Source organism: Mycteria americana, chromosome 23 (genome assembly GCF_035582795.1).
Source record: "Mycteria americana isolate JAX WOST 10 ecotype Jacksonville Zoo and Gardens chromosome 23, USCA_MyAme_1.0, whole genome shotgun sequence".
Lineage (NCBI taxonomy): Eukaryota > Metazoa > Chordata > Aves > Ciconiiformes > Ciconiidae > Mycteria > Mycteria americana.
Window position 1 is genome coordinate 7,169,214 of NC_134387.1, and position 18,555 is coordinate 7,187,768.

The 18,555-nt window shown below is 64.9% G+C and overlaps 1 protein-coding gene across 9 annotated transcripts in view; it reads right to left on the minus strand.

The window, feature by feature from the left end:
* Positions 1-15,804, minus strand: part of FGFR1 (fibroblast growth factor receptor 1) — a 30,111-nt gene extending 14,307 nt beyond the window's left edge. For 3 of the 9 annotated variants that reach the window (XM_075523848.1, XM_075523847.1, XM_075523846.1), the window contains exons 1-2: positions 10,397-10,413; positions 8,467-8,675 (exon numbers count right to left, since the gene is read on the minus strand). In XM_075523848.1, coding sequence (XP_075379963.1) covers positions 8,467-8,557 — 91 coding nt within the window. In that variant the 5' untranslated portion in view covers positions 8,558-8,675; positions 10,397-10,413. Of the gene's footprint in view, positions 1-8,466; positions 8,676-10,396; positions 10,416-15,548 lie in introns of those variants that run through there. The other 6 variants (XM_075523853.1, XM_075523851.1, XM_075523850.1 and 3 more) reach the window with 4 other exon arrangements.
* Positions 15,805-18,555: the final 2,751 nt, after the last annotated feature.

Here is an 18,555-nt window from a genome sequence, read left to right on the forward strand (position 1 = left end):
GTGTGCTGGAGGAGAATTCACTGTCCTCAGCTGCTAGAAGACCAAAAGCCAGGGCTGCAGATCCATCAGTAAGAGGTTACAAAGCATTTTAACGTGGAAGGTGGAGACTGGTGGGAGTCCCTTAGGTGGTGGGGGAAGGGTCTTGCTTTTGCAATCCTGTTTTCCCCCTGGTTTTCCCTCGCAGCCTCGCAGGACGGGCACTTCTAGTAGCTCTGATTTGTGTTTCAAGTGATTAGTCACAGGCATCTTCCAACGCGCACAATGCAGCAGTGATGTCCCGTCGCCGTCTGTCTGAACACCACGGGACTCGGTAACACAACGTCCCCCTGTCCGTCCCGATTCCCTTCTCAAACAGAGCAAGGTCAGCGAGCGATAAACAGCCGCGAAATCCCAAACCAACACGAAACGCGGAGCTGCACCCACAGCCATATCTGCAACCCTTATCTCGCTCCCGCCACCCCCCCCACGCTCAGGTCTGCCCCTCCCCACGCACCGACAAACTTATTCCTTATCGAACAGAACAACCTGCAGAAGGTGGCTGGAGCTGCCGAGGACCCCCACCACCCACAAACGTCCCCTGACGTCCCCGTCACCTGTCCCCGGCCACCCACTCGCTGGCACACGAGGAGCCACGCGCAGGTCCGGGGTCCGGCGTCCCACGGCCGCGGTGCCGAGGCGCGGTGGGTGCTGCTGCGGGGTCCCACCACGGTGCAGCTGAACCCATGCGGGGCCAGGATCAGTTCCAGCCAGCAAAACAGCGCCGCGCTCCAAGAGCTCGTGCAGGTCACCCCCTCACCCAGCCTGCTTTAGGGACCGCCACGGGCTCCTGCCCATCAGCTCGCCCAGAGGGGTCTGCAGCAAAACCTGCCCGTGCTGGCGCAGGGAGGGAAGGTCCTGCCAGCCCCATGCTCCGCAAACACCTCTCAGCCGGACCTGCAGACCGGGGAGGAGCTGGCCTGGGGGTAGAAAAAGGTCTTTGGAGGGAGGGAAGACTTCAAGCCACCCCAGGACGATGCCAGGGCTCGGGGAGGCAGCGTCCCAGGCTCAGGCAGGTCCCTTCCCATGGGCGCAGCATCGCCCGGGGCCCCGGCACCCGGGGCAAGTGCCACCGCTCCTTCAGGCCATCGAATCGTGGGCTCGGCTGCGCCGAGGAGCCCGGGCAGGCGGGGGCCGGGGGTCCGCCGGCGTGTGGCCACGTCGCCTTTCAAAGGCAGCGGCCCCCTCCCCCAGCCCCTCCGAGTCAGGCTGTTTTGCATTAACAGCATGACCGGGCAGGCGGCGGGTGTGATGGACGGGAGAGGGGAGGCAGAGGGCAAGGCAGGATCCTGCCCTTTGGTAACCCAAAGCACATCTCTGGCACTCAGGGATAAGGCGGAAAACACGGCATGGTGGGAACGGCCTGAAAACGAATTCACAGGCTAATGAGCATGTCCAGGTTAGCTCACCCTGCGGGCGGGAGCGGGGCCGGGCCAGCGCGTGGGCTTGGCCGATGCTGCTGCGGGGCGGCCTTGGCAGGCAGACAGTGCCGCGGCCGCCGGGACGGCCCTGCCGGCACTGGGGCAGCCCGGCTCGCACGGCAGCTGACGCACAGAAGTCCCCTTGGAAATGCAGCCTCCCTGTAAGACCAGGGATTGCGGCCGGCGCACCAGGAGCCGCGCAGTCCCGCGCCGCCCCTTGCCTGGGAGCGGCCGGCGGCGTGAGCCGTGTTACCGGCGCGCCCTCCGCGTACGTTAATCAGGGTGAGCCCGTTTGATCGCTGGACTCCATCAGCCCGAAACGTCTCTTTCTCATGTTCTGCTTTTCTGTAACCTAAACCAAGGCACCAGGTGCAGCCCCTCTGCAGAGCCGCCAGCCCCACCGGCTGCTCCCACCGGGGCACGAGCGAGCCCCGGGCAGGCCACGTTAGCAAAAGTTTAATCAGCCAGACAAACTCTTGGCTCTCCTCCCCGGGCCCTGCCTGCCCTCGCGCTGCACGGTGAGGGTCTGGATGCTCCCGGCATCGCACAAAGGTCGGTCGGCGCCGGGCAATCCCCGGGGCGGGCGGGATCCCTCTCCCCGGCCAGGCTGCAGCAGAGCCGGGCTGCGGCGGGACCGGCCGGGAGCTGCGTGGCTGCAGGGGTGTTTACAGCTCCCTTTGAGCAAAACAGGGCGATGGGGAGGAGGAGAGCAAACAAAATACCAGCAGTGCCTGCTGCTCGCCTGCCTGCAGAAAGCAGCAAAACACGCATTAGATCTGGCACATCCAAGCTATCTGCTGTTCCTTTTTTAACTTAAACTCTTCAAGGCCGGGGAGGGAGCACCAGCTTCCCAGTCTGGATCCCGCAGGGCAGAGCCCCGTCCCACCCCGGTGCAGCGGGGACAGGAGTGCTTACAGCCCGTGGTCCTGGGCGAGGCGAGGGGCCACTCCAGCCCTGGCAGACTGTGCCGCCGCTTTCAAACGAGCCCAAAAGTAGATGCATGCTCCGACGGCCAGAGCAGCCCACGGTGGTTTTATTACTTTATTCCAGCTTTGAAATGGAACCGAAAGCGGAGCCAAGCCTGGCGAGCGCTGGCCAGATGGAGAGTGTCACCAAGTGCATATAACTGTCACCGGCTCCCCCAGGGCTGGCCCCCGACGGGGATGGCAGGGGACAGGGACACAGGGCAGCAGCCCCGGGGAGAGGAGCGGCACAGATCAACCTTCACCCCCCGCTCTCCGTGCAGCCCGTGGCCCCCGGGCCCGTGCACGCACACGGCGGAGGAGCCCGGCGTGCAGCCCCCCAGAGCGGCGGGAGCCGTGGGCTGTGCCGGCGACGGCGATGGCAATAAAGCGGCCAACAAAGCGGCGCGGGGACAATGCGGGCGGGGGGCGCGGGGCCGCGGCCGCCGGTTGCCCTGGAGACCCCAGCAGGGCTTTCCGAAGGTATTTCCTGAAGAAAAAGCGCACACATGCCCGGCAGCCCCGCTAATCCCAACAGGAAGCGCTTACCGGGACGCAGGGATTGGCTTCTTTCTTATTTAAAAAGCTCCTCGCCCTGCTGCCCCCCCAACAGCCCGGGGATGCCCCGAGGGGGGGATGCTCCCAGCAGCATCCCTGCACCCCGGCTGCTCCCGGGGCGACGCACACCCCTGGCTCCCCTTCCCCGGGGAAAGGCTGCAGCAGGGAGAGGCCAGCAGGCAAGCAGCAGGGGCTCAAGGCACCCACCGCTCTTCCTGGGGGGCTCAAGGCACCCACGGCTCCTCCTTGGGGGGCTCAAGGCACCCACCGCTCTTCCTGGGGGGCTCAAGGCACCACCGGCTCCTCCTTGGGGGGCTCAAGGCACCCACCGCTCTTCCTGGGGGGCTCAAGGCACCCACGGCTCCTCCTTGGGGGGCTCAAGGCACCCACCGCTCTTCCTGGGGGGCTCAAGGCACCCACGGCTCCTCCTTGGGGGGCTCAAGGCACCCACCGCTCTTCCTGGGGGGCTCAAGGCACCCACGGCTCCTCCTTGGGGGGCTCAAGGCACCCACCGCTCTTCCTGGGGGGCTCAAGGCACCACCGGCTCCTCCTTGGGGGGCTCAAGGCACCCACCGCTCTTCCTGGGGGGCTCAAGGCACCCACGGCTCCTCCTTGGGGGGCTCAAGGCACCCACGGCTCCTCCTTGGGGGGCTCAAGGCACCCACCGCTCTTCCTGGGGGGCTCAAGGCACCACCGGCTCCTCCTGGGGGGCTCAAGGCACCCACGGCTCCTCCTTGGGGGGCTCAAGGCACCCACGGCTCTTCCCTGGGGGGCTCAAGGCACCACCGGCTCTTCCCTGGGGGGCTCAAGGCACCACCAGCTCCTCCTTGGGGGGGCTCAAGGCACCACCAGCTCTCCCCTGGGGGGGCTCAAGGTACCACCGGCTCTTCCCTGGGGGCCTCAAGGCACCACCGGCTCCTCCTTGGGGGGCTCAAGGCACCACCGGCTCCTCCTGAGCAAGCCAGCCCGGGAGGCAGCGGGCTGCTTCTCACCCTCCGGTCCCCGGATGCTTCCTCCGGCAGGGAGAGGGGGATTTATGTACTGCTCCGGGCACTCCTGCTCTTCCTAGCCTGCACGTCAAATGAAGCAGCACTTAATTAACAGGCGTGTTGGTAGTTTGCAAAGCTGTCAGAATAAATCCACCCTTCTCCCCCCCGGGACACCCCCGGCCACGCTCAGAGCTCTGCAGCGGAGAGGAGCCCTCGGGGGCAGCAGCCCGGGCACAGACGCTCACCCATCGGCTCCCCGCAGGCGTGGGACAGCCGGGGGTCCTGCCCATCCTGGGGGGCACAAGCGAACACCCCAATCTGCACTCGTACCTATGGCGTTTCGCAGTAACCGCTGGCTTTGCCTGGGCCCCGGCTCACTGCCGGCGCAGCCAGAGTTTGCGTTCCTCTCCCCACATCTCTCCTGAGCAGCCCCGGGCTGCTGCACATGGCGGGGCTCGACAGCCGGCCAGCCCCCAGACACACGGACACCCCCTTGCACCCCCCGGCGTAGCTCCGCTCGCCGTGGGGCAGCTCTGCAGCCCAGGCTCCGGCAGAGCGCTGCTGCTTTTCCCAAAGACTCATATTTCTTTTTTTCCTCCTCAATTAAGGGCCGGAGTGACAGCATCCGAGTGGAAAGGCGGGAGGCAGGGAACAATGCCTGCTCGACAGGCTGGGAGGGGAAGGCCAGCAGCGTGATGCCTCAGAGGACACAGCGATGCCCCGGGGAGCTGGGGACAGAGCGGCTGCAGCAATCGGGGTCTGGGGGAGAGGAGGTCTCGGAGGCGCGGGTGGGGGCTGCTGGGCCCCCCCGAGCTCTGGGAACGATCCTGGGCTGCTGCCATCGACAGCAAAAGCGCAGGAGGCTTCACGGCTTGGCAGGGGATCTCTAAGCTGCTTGTAGGGCTCCGGTTGGCTGCTCCAAACCTGATCCCCTGGGACAAGGGGTGGGGAGACGCCGAGAGGTGCAAAAACAAGGGGGGGGGGGGGGTGGACAGCAGGGAAATGGGGAGGGGGGGACAAAGCTGAGGGCCAGCAGTCCACCCGGGGAGCAGCGGGGACAAGCCAAGGACCCTCGCCGTGCCATCGCGGGGGATGCTGTGGCTGGTGACAGCGTGTCCCAGGCTACAGCTGTGCCAAACAGCCCCAAACATCTCTGCTGCTGGGAGCGGGGGGCACAGATTACAGCCCCGGGCTGACGTGCAACGTTCTTGCCAGCACTGAGCGAGTTTTGGGGAGCGGCGGCGGAGGAGGCAGCCCAGCCCCACGCTCACAGAGTCCCCAGAGCTGCCCGGGCTGAGCACTCTCCCAGCCCCGGACATTTGGCTCCTGTTGGGTCCGGATCAAGACCCCCCGGACGAGCCGGGCACAACAAAGCCCCGCTCCCCGGGAGCCAGGGCCCCCGCTGGCCCCGCAGATGGGGCCGGGGGGAGGTTAAGCCTGCGGCCAGCTGGGCGGACGGCGGCACCGGGAAATGGGGCAGCCCCCCGCCCCAACGGGGGCCCGGAGCCTCTGGCAGGGGGCTGCAGCCCCGGTCTCCTCTACCACCCCCAGCCCCCCCCCCCGATCCGGAGGGCAGAGGCATCCCCCGGGAAAGTATCTGCTGCACCAGGGCGGCGTGGGGGCTCAGCGTGCCCCAGCACGAGCTGCCCAGGGCAGGACCCCCTCCCCGCCCCGGGACGCAGCAGTGCCTGGCTCCCCACAAAAACCTGCTCGGCTGCTTTGCACCCCCAGCACCCCCGGGCAGGGATGAGGCAGACCCCAGCGGTGGAAATGCCTGAACAGCAGCGAGGACAATAGCAGACAAGGAGAGAGGGGGGGGAAAAAAAAAAAAAAATCCCCTCGGCAATTTTCTGCAGGTTTCTATTTAACCTGAAGACAAAGACTGGCTTTGTGAGGGAGGGCGACGGAGGTTGCTCATGGAAATTTCTTGGCTTTTCCCCTTAACTAGGGGGTTTTTACCACCTCCAAATTTAGGTAACTATAAAATGCAGTAAGTGCCCATTAATATTTTATTTGCTGCAGATTTTTGAGTAACAGGAGCGAGCCCCTGACAAAGGCAGAGTTCCCAAGCCCCCTCCCCACGCCACGAGGAGAGGCGGGCCAGGAATCGAAAATCCTCCTCTGCAGCGAGGCAGGGGCCGCTGGCCGGGCGCGGGGGATTACTCGCTCCCCGAGAAGGGAGCTTAGCTGCCTCAGAACCGGGAGTAAACTGAAACCCCATAAACATCCAGAACAAAGTCCGGGAAAGCTGCTGCCTCCACCGCGGAGGGGACCTGAGCGCGGCCACCGCTGCTCCCCGGCCGGCGCGGGCGATGCTCGTGAGCCAGCGGCAATGTGGCAGAAGGACAGCGAGCCTGGCCCGGGGACACGATGCCCGACGGACGGGAGCCGAGCCCCCACGCACACCCCGCGGGACCCCAAACTCCCCCGGGGCTGGACCCGGAGCCCACCCTGGCAGGTGACCTGCAAGGTGCCGGCGGCACGGCCGCAGGTCCTGGCCCGGGGCCGGCTCTTCCCATCCCGCACGTCCTGCTGGGAACATTTTGTTCCCACCAGCCAGCTCCGGAGCCAAGGGACGGACTCTGCCCCAGCCGGGCTCCTGCTGTGGCACTAATTGGGCCGTCCTGGTGAGAACCCTGTCGGGAAATGTTTCCAGAGGTTATTGTTAGCCCTGGCATGAGGCTGGCGAGGAACCAGCTCCCTCCTCCCCAGCCTCTCCTCCACCGCCGCCGCCTGACAGCACTCCCCAAACCCTCCGGGGGCTGCAGGGCTCCTTAAGCACCCCAAAACCCACCTTTGCTCAAATTAGCCCTCAGCCTCAACACCCCGACAGCTTTCCCAACGCGACAGCCGGGGCCGCCAGCACCGCTCTCCCGGCAGCACGAGAGCCATCTTTACCCCAAACGCCACCAGGAAACCTCTTCCAGGAAGAGCAATCTCCTGAGAAAAACATACCGCTGTCAACCGTGTTATTTACGGAGGTGGGAGTACGCGTGCCAATGGAAAAATCTCGGAGATGGTCCCCGCGAGCGATGCTCTGCCCGGGCTCCTCTCTGGAGCCTGCAGCTCCCCAGGGACCACGCACGGCTCCAGCTATCTCACGGCACGCATCTGCGACCAGGGTACCTGCTGCTCAGACCAGAGGCACCGGCCCCGGCCCGCCAGCCACAGCATCGTGGCACGCTTCCAGCCGGGATCACCCAGTCGTCCCCGCCGGGGCCGGCGCGGGGACCCCAGCCGCAGCACGGTTTGCTCGCTGGTGCCCGCTCCCGCCCTGTCCCAAGCCCTGAGCTGTGAAGGGACCGCAGGCACGGGGAGCATGGCTGTTCACCGGGGTGCCACGCAGCACCGTGCCCACGCCGGCAGCACCAGCAGTCAGCCTCTCGGGGTTTTGGTGGGAGGAAGAGGGAAGGGGGAGAGAGCCTTAAAAAGAAAAGCAGTACCCCACAGACCAGACATTCTTGGGTAATTAAAACCAAAAGGCAGCAAGTCAGAAGTCCCGCGCGGCGCTGCCTGGTCTGTTTATTCTCTGCCTCACCGAGGGGAAGGCCAAGGCTTTGAAATGCTAGAGCGGCGCGTTCTGCCGGGGCCAGCGGTCTCCAGGGCCAGGTGACCCACGCAGCCCACCCGCTGCCCCTCGCCGTGCCACCGGGCCCCGGAGCTTTGCCGGGCTGCAGCAGGAGCAAACCCCCAGCCTGCGCATCGTGGGCCACAAGCCCTTGCAAGGCTTTTAGGGGAAAGCAGCGATGAAAAGCGAGGGGGATGCCCTCGTCTGGGGCTGTGCTCTCCAGCCCCGGCGATGCCTCGCAGCGGCGCAGAGATCGGGGCTGCAGGAACCGCCTGAGCCAGCCCCGGCTTTGAACCCAGCCCCACGGGCATTCCCCGGCCGGGAGCAACGCTGGAGCATCCCGGGGGTCTCCGCAGGGTGCGTTCATCCCACGCGCTGCCAGCTGGCAAAGCCTGCACCGGCACCCTGCACCCAAATGCTCGTCCCCACCTGCTGAGCCCAGGATCACCCCAGGGTCAAGCAGGGGTGGCAGAAAGCTTCACACAGGTCTCGGGCTGCGAATCGTCGCAGGGAAGCAAGTGCCGTGACACGCAATGACCCCCCCCGCCGGGGAGACAGCCCCCAGGGCTTCGTATCCTTCTCCAAACCAACAACGTCGCGTTTTGCCACAATTTCCCTCCAGGTTTAAAACGTCCACGGGCGATGCTGGAACCGCGCACGCACTTTCTGCGCCCACGCAAATCGCTCTCAGCAGACAACACGCGCCACGTCCCCACTGGCACCAGCCGGCAGCTCCCGGGCGGCCGCACAGCACCGTGCTGCTGCCGAGGGACGCGCCCGCGCCGCCGCCGCAGCCCCCGGGGCTGGACCTCGCGCCAGCCTCTGCCTCTTCCGCAAGGGAGACCAGCTACCTTATCACCCGAGGAGAAACGCAAAGGACGAGGGAGCCGGGCGTGCTCCCCGGTGCGGCCGCGGCGGTTTGCTCGTCTTACCTTGGTCGGGCAGGGTGGGGGCCGGCCTGGCAGCTGAGAGCGCGGCTGTGACCAGCACAGCCCAAAGGATGAGGCACCGCCAGGTAAACATCCCACTGCTGCGGCTACTGCTCGGCGACTGGGCTCCGCAACTCCCACTCCATGGGGGCCCCGGGCTGGCCCCGGGCGGGCGCGGGGGGGGTCTCCGCCGGGCCGTCAGCCCCTCCGAGCTGCGAACGAGGAAAGCAGAGTCAGGGCGAGACGCACCCCCGCATCCCACCGTCCAGCCCCCGCCGCGCGCAGCACAGCCCCGCGGGCGGGACGTGCTCGCCATCGCAGGCGATGCTCTTCGAGCGTCCAGCCCCGACAGCGAGATGTCCCCAGACTCGTGGTGGCAGGTCCCCGCGGACCCCTCCACAACCTGAAGCGACCCAGCGCTGACTGGCAGGGTTATGTTTTCCTGCATAAAAGCGCTGATGTGTCGAGAGTAAAACTGCTGGCGGAGCAGAATTGAATGCAGCTAAATCTCCCAGAACGGTGGGAGAAATTTTCAAATTTTCAAAAGAAAGGGAGATTTCTGCTCTCCTCTTCCTGCACTTAGTTTTGTGCTGAAAAGACGAACTCCCATACAGATCAAAATGCCACAAAATTTTTGAAACAAAAAACCCCTTGGCCCAAGCTGCATCATTACGGTGTAGCAGCTCCCAGAAACATCTTCATTTTCTCTAACTTTGCTCAGATGAAAAATAATCTCAAAATCTTGACAAGTTCTGTGGGACAGCAGAGGTGTTTCTGTTGGGCTCTGAAAGGGCCCAACAGAGCACACCCGCAGGCAAACGCCCTCCGGCCTCTCTCCCTTGTTTCCACATCTTCTGCCCCAAACGCCCCAGGCAGCGCCGGGACCCAGCCCAGGGCTCCCGGGCGCTCCAGGACCAGCAGCACCTTGCTCCGCCGCGGCTGACCCAAGGCTCTGCTGCGGCAAATCCCACATATCCAGACCAAAATCTGACGCTGTCCATGTCACCGTGCACCCCCGGCGAAGCAGATCCTGCTGCAAACCCCAGCTCCCTCCATCCCCTATAGGATCTATAGGGCATGCACCCAGCCACCCCCTACGGAAACGCCTTCCCGGAGCTGAAGGGGTTAGCCGGCGACTCGCTCCCGCGTGCGGCAGATCTCTTTCCACCGACAGCTGTTTTCGGAGCGGCCGTTTGGGGAGAAATCCCCCGGCTTCCACAGCCAGTGCTGCAATTCGCTCTCGTCCCTGCCAGCTCTCAGGCCGGGCTCTCCAGCCCACCCGTTCTCTCAGGTCGCCGTCCCCTTCCCCTGCCAGGGGACCGCTCCGCGCAGGGAAGCATCAGAGCTGGGTTCTGGCACAGGAAGACCCAGCGGAGCCCGATCCCGGCTCAGGGTGCCCCGGGGACGTGCCCTCCACGGCCCTCATCCCTCCTTCCCTCTGACCGTCCCTCCTTGCCGCCACGCTAGGAGCGTGGAGCTCTGCCAAAACACGTTTGAGGGGGATGCTGGAGCCAAAGCCCGAGCCCAGCCGCCCCTGGCCAACTCTTCCCAGCAGCGTGGATGCGAGCAAACCCCCGTGCTCCACCCCCGCGACACATCTGCGACTCGGCAGAAGCCCGGGATGGAGGTCCTGACACTGGCGGTCGTTAATTGTCCCACTGGGCTTTGCCGAAGAGATCCCTGCCCAGTTAATTGCGCAACCCGAGCACGGCCGTGCTGGTCTGGCCAGGGTGCCGCTGGCAGCGGATGCTCCGGGAGAACTGCAAGGACCAGGGTGTGGACAGGATGATACCATCCCCAAAACCCTCCTCCAGGCTCCTCCCCGGGGCGCAGCCGTACCTCCGTGCCCCGTAGCCCTTGCCGAGTATCCTGAGCTCGCCCCTTTCCCGACCGACCCGTGCTCCCTAAAGCCCCGTGCCAAGCCGTTCCCAACCTGCCGCGTGAACAAGCGCTTCCTTTTGCCATAAGGCGTCTGTCTAAAGCATGCGCTGTTAAAAACAGTGAGTAATAATCGTAGTGAGTAATAAGCCGCTACTCATCCTCCCCACGCACTCGGTTCGTCGGAGCTCCGGCCACCACCTCTCCCGTTCCAGCGAGGGAGCGAGATCCTTCGCTCCTCTTGCCCGAAGCACCGGCTTTTTCCCAGGGATGGGCTGAGCGGCCGCCAGCGCCAGCCCCAAAGGGCTCCCGTTTAACAGTGGGTACTGCCCGGGGGGCTCAGACCCCCCTGAACCCAAGGAAACCCAGCTGGGGTGCAGGTTTGGGGGCTCCGGCTGCCTCCTCCCTGCCCCAACTGCTCTGGCTCTGGCCGGCGCAGGAGCGTTTGGGACCCGAAGTATTGACACAAGCAGTCGGGCAGGGAAAAGTGGCACCCAGCAAACACTGGCGTTATCTCCAAGCGCCGGCGCTACCAGGCGCCAGGCAGCGCGCTTTAAAATAGTTATTGAATGTTAACAATTTATCAGGGTTTGGAAGGGGGAGGTGGAATTCTTCATGGAAAAAAAAAAAAAAAAAAAGTCTTCGGTATTTCTGGAAATTATTTTCTGTCTCTAAGTGGTTTTGTTTATTGACAGCACATGCTCCCCGGAACATGCCCTAATGCGGAGCGTCTGCGTGGGCCTCCCGAGCCGGCCCCGCGCCGAGGGGAGGGAGGGATGGAGGGAGGGGAGTGCAGAGCCTCCAGAAGCAGCAGTTCCTGAAAAATGAGTCAGTGCTGGCTCGGCACACAGCAAAGCCCTTCTCCAGATACACTCGGAGCGGGCGCCTTCCAGCTGATTCAGGGACTCGACAGCAGCATATTTCCATGGCGTACGGATCACTCGGCAGCAAAGAGCTGCCCCGCATCTGGGAGAGTCACTGGGAGGGAGAGGGAGGCAGGGACGGGAGCCAAGATCCAGAGGGAGCGCACGACCGACGCTCGGCTCCCCGGGGCAGAACGGGAGGTGGCAGCAGCTACGGCTTTGCTAGAAGGCAGACGTGCGAGGACGGGGACGCATCCTGCACACGGGGGTCAAACCAAGCATCCTGCCTGCTCCCCCGGACAGGCTCAGCAGCACCCTAGGAAATCCTGGTGTTCAGAGAGGAGTGGATGCTGAAGGGAAGGGGCAGCGCGGACCCTTCCCTCCCTCCCAGGGGAAAAGGGAGCCCCGGAGCCCCACGGCACCTGCCCCTGCCCCCCGGGGCTCCTCTGCGCCCGCTCGGCAAGGAAGCGGGGAGAGCGCTCCTACCTGTGCAAACATCGGCATGGCTCTTCTCCGCGTTTATACAGCTTTTATATAAATCCCAACAGGAAACCGTTTGCTCGGGAAGATGGCAGCTCGAGCAGGGTGGGTCTCCGGCTCCTGTCGGGCACCGTCCCCGCGGCCCCGGCACACTGCAATTTACTGCTCGGGGGTGGACTCAAACAACTAAAAATGGAAGCAGTAAGAGTGGAGCCAGGGCTAACTGCCGCTCGGAGACCTGCCTCCGAGGCTGCAATTACAACTGGCCATTACACCCACGGAGCTATTTCGGAGCAGCGACAGGACACCCCTGTGCCCACCCGTGCACCCTCCCAGGGGCACAAGCTCCCCGCACACCCGCGCGCCCGGGAAGATGCTGTCACGCAGCCTTTGCACGCCCGTGCATTCACAAGAAGGAGCCTCGTGCAACCTGTCTCCCCTGTTGTCCCCGGGGACCCCGAGGGCTGCACTTTCGCCTCTCGCCTCTCCCACGCTGTGAGTCACCAGGCTGAGCTGTCCCAGGGACGCGGCACAAAATGGGACCTTCCACGCTCGGGCAGCAGCCTGTGCCGAAAGTTTCTTAGCTGAGTGTAGCGGGGAAGCCCCTTCCTGTCCCGTGGCTCATCCCCAGGAATGCACCCAAGGTGCCGAAAGCAGAAGCCGGTGCCGGAGCAGGGTGCTGGGCTGGGGCACCCGGGGGGCTCAGCCTGGGGCTTGTCACGACGCCGTGCTGTCCCGCAGGGGAGCCCCCGATCTGATCCCCGGGAGCAGGCTGCGTGCGCTCGCGCTGCCAGCTGTGACCGGGCTGTAGCCGCCGCCGGTCGGCTCGGTGGGGCTGGGGTGGCTCTGGACCGGGGCAGCTTGGCCCCCGCTCGCACAGCCGCCGCTTCCCCATCGGAGCAGAGCTGGCCCGAGCAGCATCCACCACGTCAGAGCGTCCCAGAGGCGGGCGAGTGCCGGGGTGCCTCGGCGCCAGCAACCAGCGTGTAACGCAGCAGGCAGAAAAACAACAGGGCAAGGCCAAATTCAACGGGGAGAAGAGTCTGAGCTCGGCTCCCAGATCTGCAAGGCTTCAGGAGCCCGCGGTGGGGGGCCGCACCCAGCTCGGGGCCGCGCGTCCCTTGGGGTGGAGAGGTGGTGACTGCCAGCGGGAGACCTTGCCTGGCACAGATGCCCTCCAGCTCCAAAATACAGAAAGGAGACTCAATTTTTCTCTGAGGCTCAACACAAGCAGCCCTCCAGGTGCCCTTGGGGAAGAAGGGCACGCCAAAGGCAAAATTCGTGGGCGACGCAGAGAAAAGCCTTTCCCTCGCCCAGCGCTCCTTGCCCCAGCTCAGGTCAGGAACCAAGTATTTGCTGAAATAAAAAGCAAACACAACTGCAAATGTAACTATAGAGAAAAATTATAATGCTTAAAGCAGACGCATGCTTGGAAAAATAAATATCCAACTGTGCAGCACACACTCTGCGTTAACCCTTCCCGGCCGTACGCGCTGCAGCCTGCCGCGAGGCCTTACAGCTGCCGGGGGTAGCTCTAAGCACCGAGTTCACTGCACGCCGTGGGCATCCAGCGGCAGGGGAGCCTGGCACGTGGGGCAGGAGGGATGGGGAAAGGCCCGGCCTCACCCACGGATCTCTGTAAAACCAGTTCAGTTTTAGAAGCATCCTCAAACTCAGGGAACCCTGCCTGAGGACTTGATTTTCAGACCTGCATGGTATCCACTGGCACCCAAAAATCTTCACTGGGCTGGTACCACTGACTGCTGGACCAGTTTGCTGCCAGAGAACACACTGGCAGCGAACTGGTCCAGGGACACAACCGCAGCCTGCCATCCCCTGGAAGGGGCCGAGGCCTGTTATCCAGCCGGGGAAAGAGCTGGAATGGGGCTTTCGCTGCATTCAGCTCCCCCAAGGAAAGCTGCTGGGAGGGGAAGGACGCACACTTCTCCAGCACACATAACCCCAACTGTTCGCATTTGCCTTCGTGCCCAGAAGGTCCCCAACGGGGGAGAAAGCTGAATTGCCGGGATGGGACGAGCATCTGCGTCCCAGCCCCAGTCGAGCGGCCCCTTCTAGCAGCCAGGGCTTGGGGGGCCGGAGCATCAGGGGGAAACCAGCCGGGGCTGGAGGCAACACAGCTCCTGGTTCAGATTACATTTTTAGGTAGATAAATAAACAGGGAGCTCCAGTTCACACCTGAAAGCAACTCGGGCTCCCTCCCAGCACGGCTGGGGCAGGCAGCGCTCCCACGGCAGGCACATCGTGCGCAGCAAAGCCCGGAGCCGACGGATGCACACGCGGGCTGCTTTTGCAACGGCGCTGCTCCTGCCTTCGCCCCGCCAGAGCAGGGACTATTTATTTTAATCCTCTCCGAGCAACACAACGAAAAGGCAACAGTGCATGCCAGCCACCACAGAGATTAAGGGAGGAAGTGCTCCTGTGTGGGGAAAATGGCTGCTAGCCAGAGCGGTCTGCGGGGGCCGCGCTCCTGCAGCATCCCCGGGGCCGGGCAGGGTGGCTGCCCCCCGCGCCCCACTCCTCTGCACGCACGCTCGCATCCAGCTGGTCAGCACCCAGAGATCTCCAGCCAGAGCAAATCACCGCCTCCGCCTGAACGCAAATCCCAATTTCACTCTGGCTGGGACCCTGGCAGACCAGCAGCCTCCGAGCCCGTCTGTTTTATTAATGCAAGCAGTTGGGCGAACCACACTGTTAAGGTTTAAACATTGACGGGAAGGAAGCTGCACCAGCCAGCCGTGACACTCAAGACACGGGGCAGTAACTCAACAATCCGGGCAGAGAAGGAACCGCGAGGCGGCTTCGCTGCTCCTCGGTGTAACCTGAACACGGACACGCTCTGCTCCTTCCTCGCACCAGGCCAGCTGGCTGCGACCGCGGCTCACGGCCCCAACAGCAAAAATCACAAACGCCACAACCAAAAATGCCACCCAAAACCCACCCCGGTGCCGAGGGCTGCGGGCATCGGCCCAGCAGATAACTGGATACCGCACGCCTCGTCGGCCGCCGCGCCGCGCTCCCTGCGCGTTCGCCATGTACAAACGAGAGCGATTCCCAGAGTTTGGATGAAGGGGCTCGGGCAGCCCCCCACCTCCCCGCGGGCAGCTCGCAAACACAAAGGGAAGCACAAACTCTAGGAGCGCGTTATTCCGAGCACCTCCGTCCTCCGTGACCACCGCAACGCCCCAGGACCCCGAATCTTAAACAAAACCGAAGCCAGCTCCTGTTCCATCCTCTTCTGGAAGCCGCGGGGCTCCCGCGGAGCAACTTTAGGGCACAGGGGCCGGGCAGCAAGGCGGGAAGCAACCCCCAGCCCCCCCGGCCGGGCTGCCCCGCACCGGGCGGGCTCTCGGGCCCCAGCCCGCCGCGGGGCCGGGGCTGCGGGGCGGTTTCCAGGCTCGGCTCGGCCCGGAGGACGGGCTCGGACCCGCCGCGTTTCAAAACTGCCGCCCGCCCAGCGGCTCCGGCCGCGGAGCGGCTGCAAACCGGGGCCCCCGGCACACGCACGCCGGACCCGCAAACCCCCAGCGTCCGCAAACGGGGCCCCCCCGGTGTCCGCAAGCCTCCAGCGCCCACAACCCCCCGGCGCCCGCGAACCGGAGCTCCCCCGGTGCCCGCCAGCCGGGGCCGCCGTCAAGCCGGCACGGGCGACGGGCGCACGGCGGGGCTCCGGCCGCGGCGGATCCCCGCGGGACCGGGGTGGCCGCAGGTCCCGGATCGGGCCCCCGCCGCCAGCCGCGCGGAGCACAAAGCGATGCCCCGCGGTCCCGCTCCCCTCCCCTCCGCGGAGCCGGTCCCGGTGCCGGTGCCGGGCAGCCCCGGCCGGAGCGCGGCGGCCGTACTCACCGGAGCCCCGCGGGCGGCGGCGGCGGCGCGGTGCCCGCCGCTCCCGGGAACAATGGAGGGGAGCCCCGGCCGGGGCGAGAGGCGCAGCCCCGCCGCCGCCGCGCTCACAGCGGCCGCCCCATGGCGGGGCCGGCCCCGACCCCGAGGTGGCGGCGGGAGGCGCTCCCGGAGGCGCGGCCGCCCCGACGGCCGCCGCTGCCGTTGCCGCTGCCCGCGCCGCCGCGTCCCCACCGTGCGCCCGCCGCCGCCGGACTGAGCAGCTCCCGCACCGCCCCGCCGCCTCCTCCCGGCTCCTCCCCCGCCTGCCTTCCTCCCACCCTCCTCCTCCTCCTCCTCCTTCTCAGCGGCCTGATGGGGCTTGTAGTCGCCGCCGGGCCGCCCCCCCCGGGCTGCGCTCCCGGCAGCCTCCCGCCAGCGGGGTCCCGGGGGTCCCCGCTGGGTTGTGCGGGCCGTCGTCGCCCCGAAAGCAGCCCGGGCCGCGCGTAGCAGGCGCTGGCCGTGCCGCGGCGGGATGCCCGCCTCCGCGCTCCCGGTCCCACCGGGGAAGCCGCGGCCCCGTGGCGCAGGCAGGGGCGAAGGCACCGCCCGCACCCCGCCGTTGTCCCTGCCCGCCCCCAGCCCACGGGCAGAGCCCCCAGCCCACGGGCAGAGCCCGCGGGCAGCGCTTGGGCAGCCCGGAGCCCCCAGCCTCGCCCTGCTGCAAAGCAAGGCCCCGCGGACCCCACTTGCTGGGAGCAGATTTTTAAAGGGTTGCCAGACCCAAATGCTCCCCGGGAGCCATCCAGGAGCCACCTCTGCTGCAGTCCCTGCCCCTTCCCAGCTGTGACCATCGGGCAACCTTTCACCGAGGTTTGGAGCAGGAACGCAGCAGCTCGAACGCAGAGCACCCCAAAAACTCTCTACGTGCACAGCAGCACACGTGCCTTCTGCTCAGTCTCAGCTGGGACCACGCTGGGTCCCCGAGCCAGAGGGCAAGGTGAGATATTGCCAGGCCGGCGAACCCAGCCTGTCTTCTGTACTCTCCCCCGTGGGAGCCCACCCCGCAGAGCCCCCGTTTGTGCAGCTCGGGCAAGCTCCCCCAAAGCCAGGGTAGCACAGATGGTGCAGGGCGGCTCAGCCTCCGTGCAGGAGCCACGAGTACGGGAGCAGCCCTGAGTCAGGCTCCAAGTCAGGGCATCCCAGAATGAAGACATCTCCGGCTGGCAGTGAAAGACCTGTGCGAGGCAATGTGTAAGTGATTAAGTTATAACAGGGAAGAGGACAGGCTGAATTAGCCCTGTCAATCACCAGAGCTATATTTGAACCAAATGCTGGGCATCCATCTTCAGGAGCAGCCTCTTGCTGGTTCGGGCAACTGTTCAGCTTGCCATGCCAAGACCCACTGAATATTTTCTTTCCAGGACGACAGATGTGTGGACAGGGAGAAGGGGGAAGGTACCACACCTGCCGGGATGCTATTCGCCCAGCAAGCTGAACAGGGGGAGAGCTTTGACGACAGCAGGGCAGCAGAGGTGACCCCAGCCCCCCACAAGCACAACTCACCCCATGCACCTCTGGGGGGGCCCGGGCAGCCGCTCACCCCCCACCCTGCTTTCCTCTCCCCTCATTGCCCAACAGCCGGGAGCCAGGCCACTTTGTGCGGGAGGTTGCCCTGCCAGCAAGGCTGCTGGGGCTCCGGCTGGGCACCCGCACGAGCTGGGGGAGCTGCCCTGCACGGCGGCTCCCGACCCCGCTCTCCTCCAGAGCGGCCGTGCCTCCCGCTGGGCTTTTGTCCCAGACTTATTAATGTTGGCCCTGAAACGGACCTTACGGGATTGCACCCTCGTGATGGAAAGGGGACGGGCTCATACCTCTGCTGCCGCTGTCCCTTGGGGATAGTTTTCTGCTTGACTGCATCAACGGGACACAAGGTCTTGGGCCTTTATAAGTAAAGGTGTTTGCAAATGGCAGAAAATGGGGAAAACCATCCCCTGCTCCTGGGAGGCTCAAGGATTTGGCTGCATCCCTGGCCTCAGCAGCGCATCGGGGCTCAGCGCAGGAGTGACCATGAGCTGTCACCATCTGGTGGCATAAGCGGAGCATGAGCAGGTCCCCCAGGATGGACAGGGAGACAACGCTCCCCCAGAGCGGGTGGGGGACTGCCCAGGCTGCTGAGACTGAGGAGCAACAGTGCCCCAAGGACCAAGCTGGAGATCCCTGCCTGCCTGTACTTGCGGGGATGGGCAGAGGGCTGGGGGACTGTGCCTCGGCAGCAGCGGGCGAGCACCAGCCCCTGCCAGCCCATGGCCCTTCTCCTGGACGGGGGGGGGGGGGGCGGGCAGGGTGATGTGCTGGGCTCTTCCACGCGTGCATTTGCATTGGTGATGCAATTTCGAGGCAATGCAGATGCTAATTTCACATGAACCTAGGCTTGTTTCAGTTTAGCTGCAGTTAATCAAGAACAGGATTAAGAAAAACTTAAAGTAAGTCTCAGTTACCACAACAGCTGAACAACTTACCGTGTGTCAGGCAAACCCCGGGACGGCCTGCGAGCACCAGCCGGTGGGGAGCAGCATCAAACGCGCAGGTTTAGCTCAGCCAGGGAGGTTTACCGTGCCGTCGGTACTGCCCGGTGCTCTGCTGTGGAAATTGGAGCACCCATCCCGGGCTTTGCACTGGTTTAGCAAATCCCACCTCAAACCCTACAGGCAGCAGGGCTGGGGCAGTTTGCTCCCGTGGGAACGCTGCGTCCAGGCCAGGCCAAGGAAGCTAAACAGGGATCGTGCTGTCCCGCTCCGGCTCCCCGCTCTCTGGTCACACCACTGTCTCCTCCGAAGAGCGCTGCGGTTCCCGGGGCTGAGCCTGGGGGTTTTCCTGGGCTGCTGGGGGGCATCGCTCCTCATGTGGGAGCAGCAGGTTCTCAATTACAAGGTAATTCTTTCTGTCTGGGAGAGTGAACCAGCTGCTGCTGAAAGACAGGAGGTGGTAAAGGCCCACGGCAGGCTGGCATGGACACCACGGGGAGGTG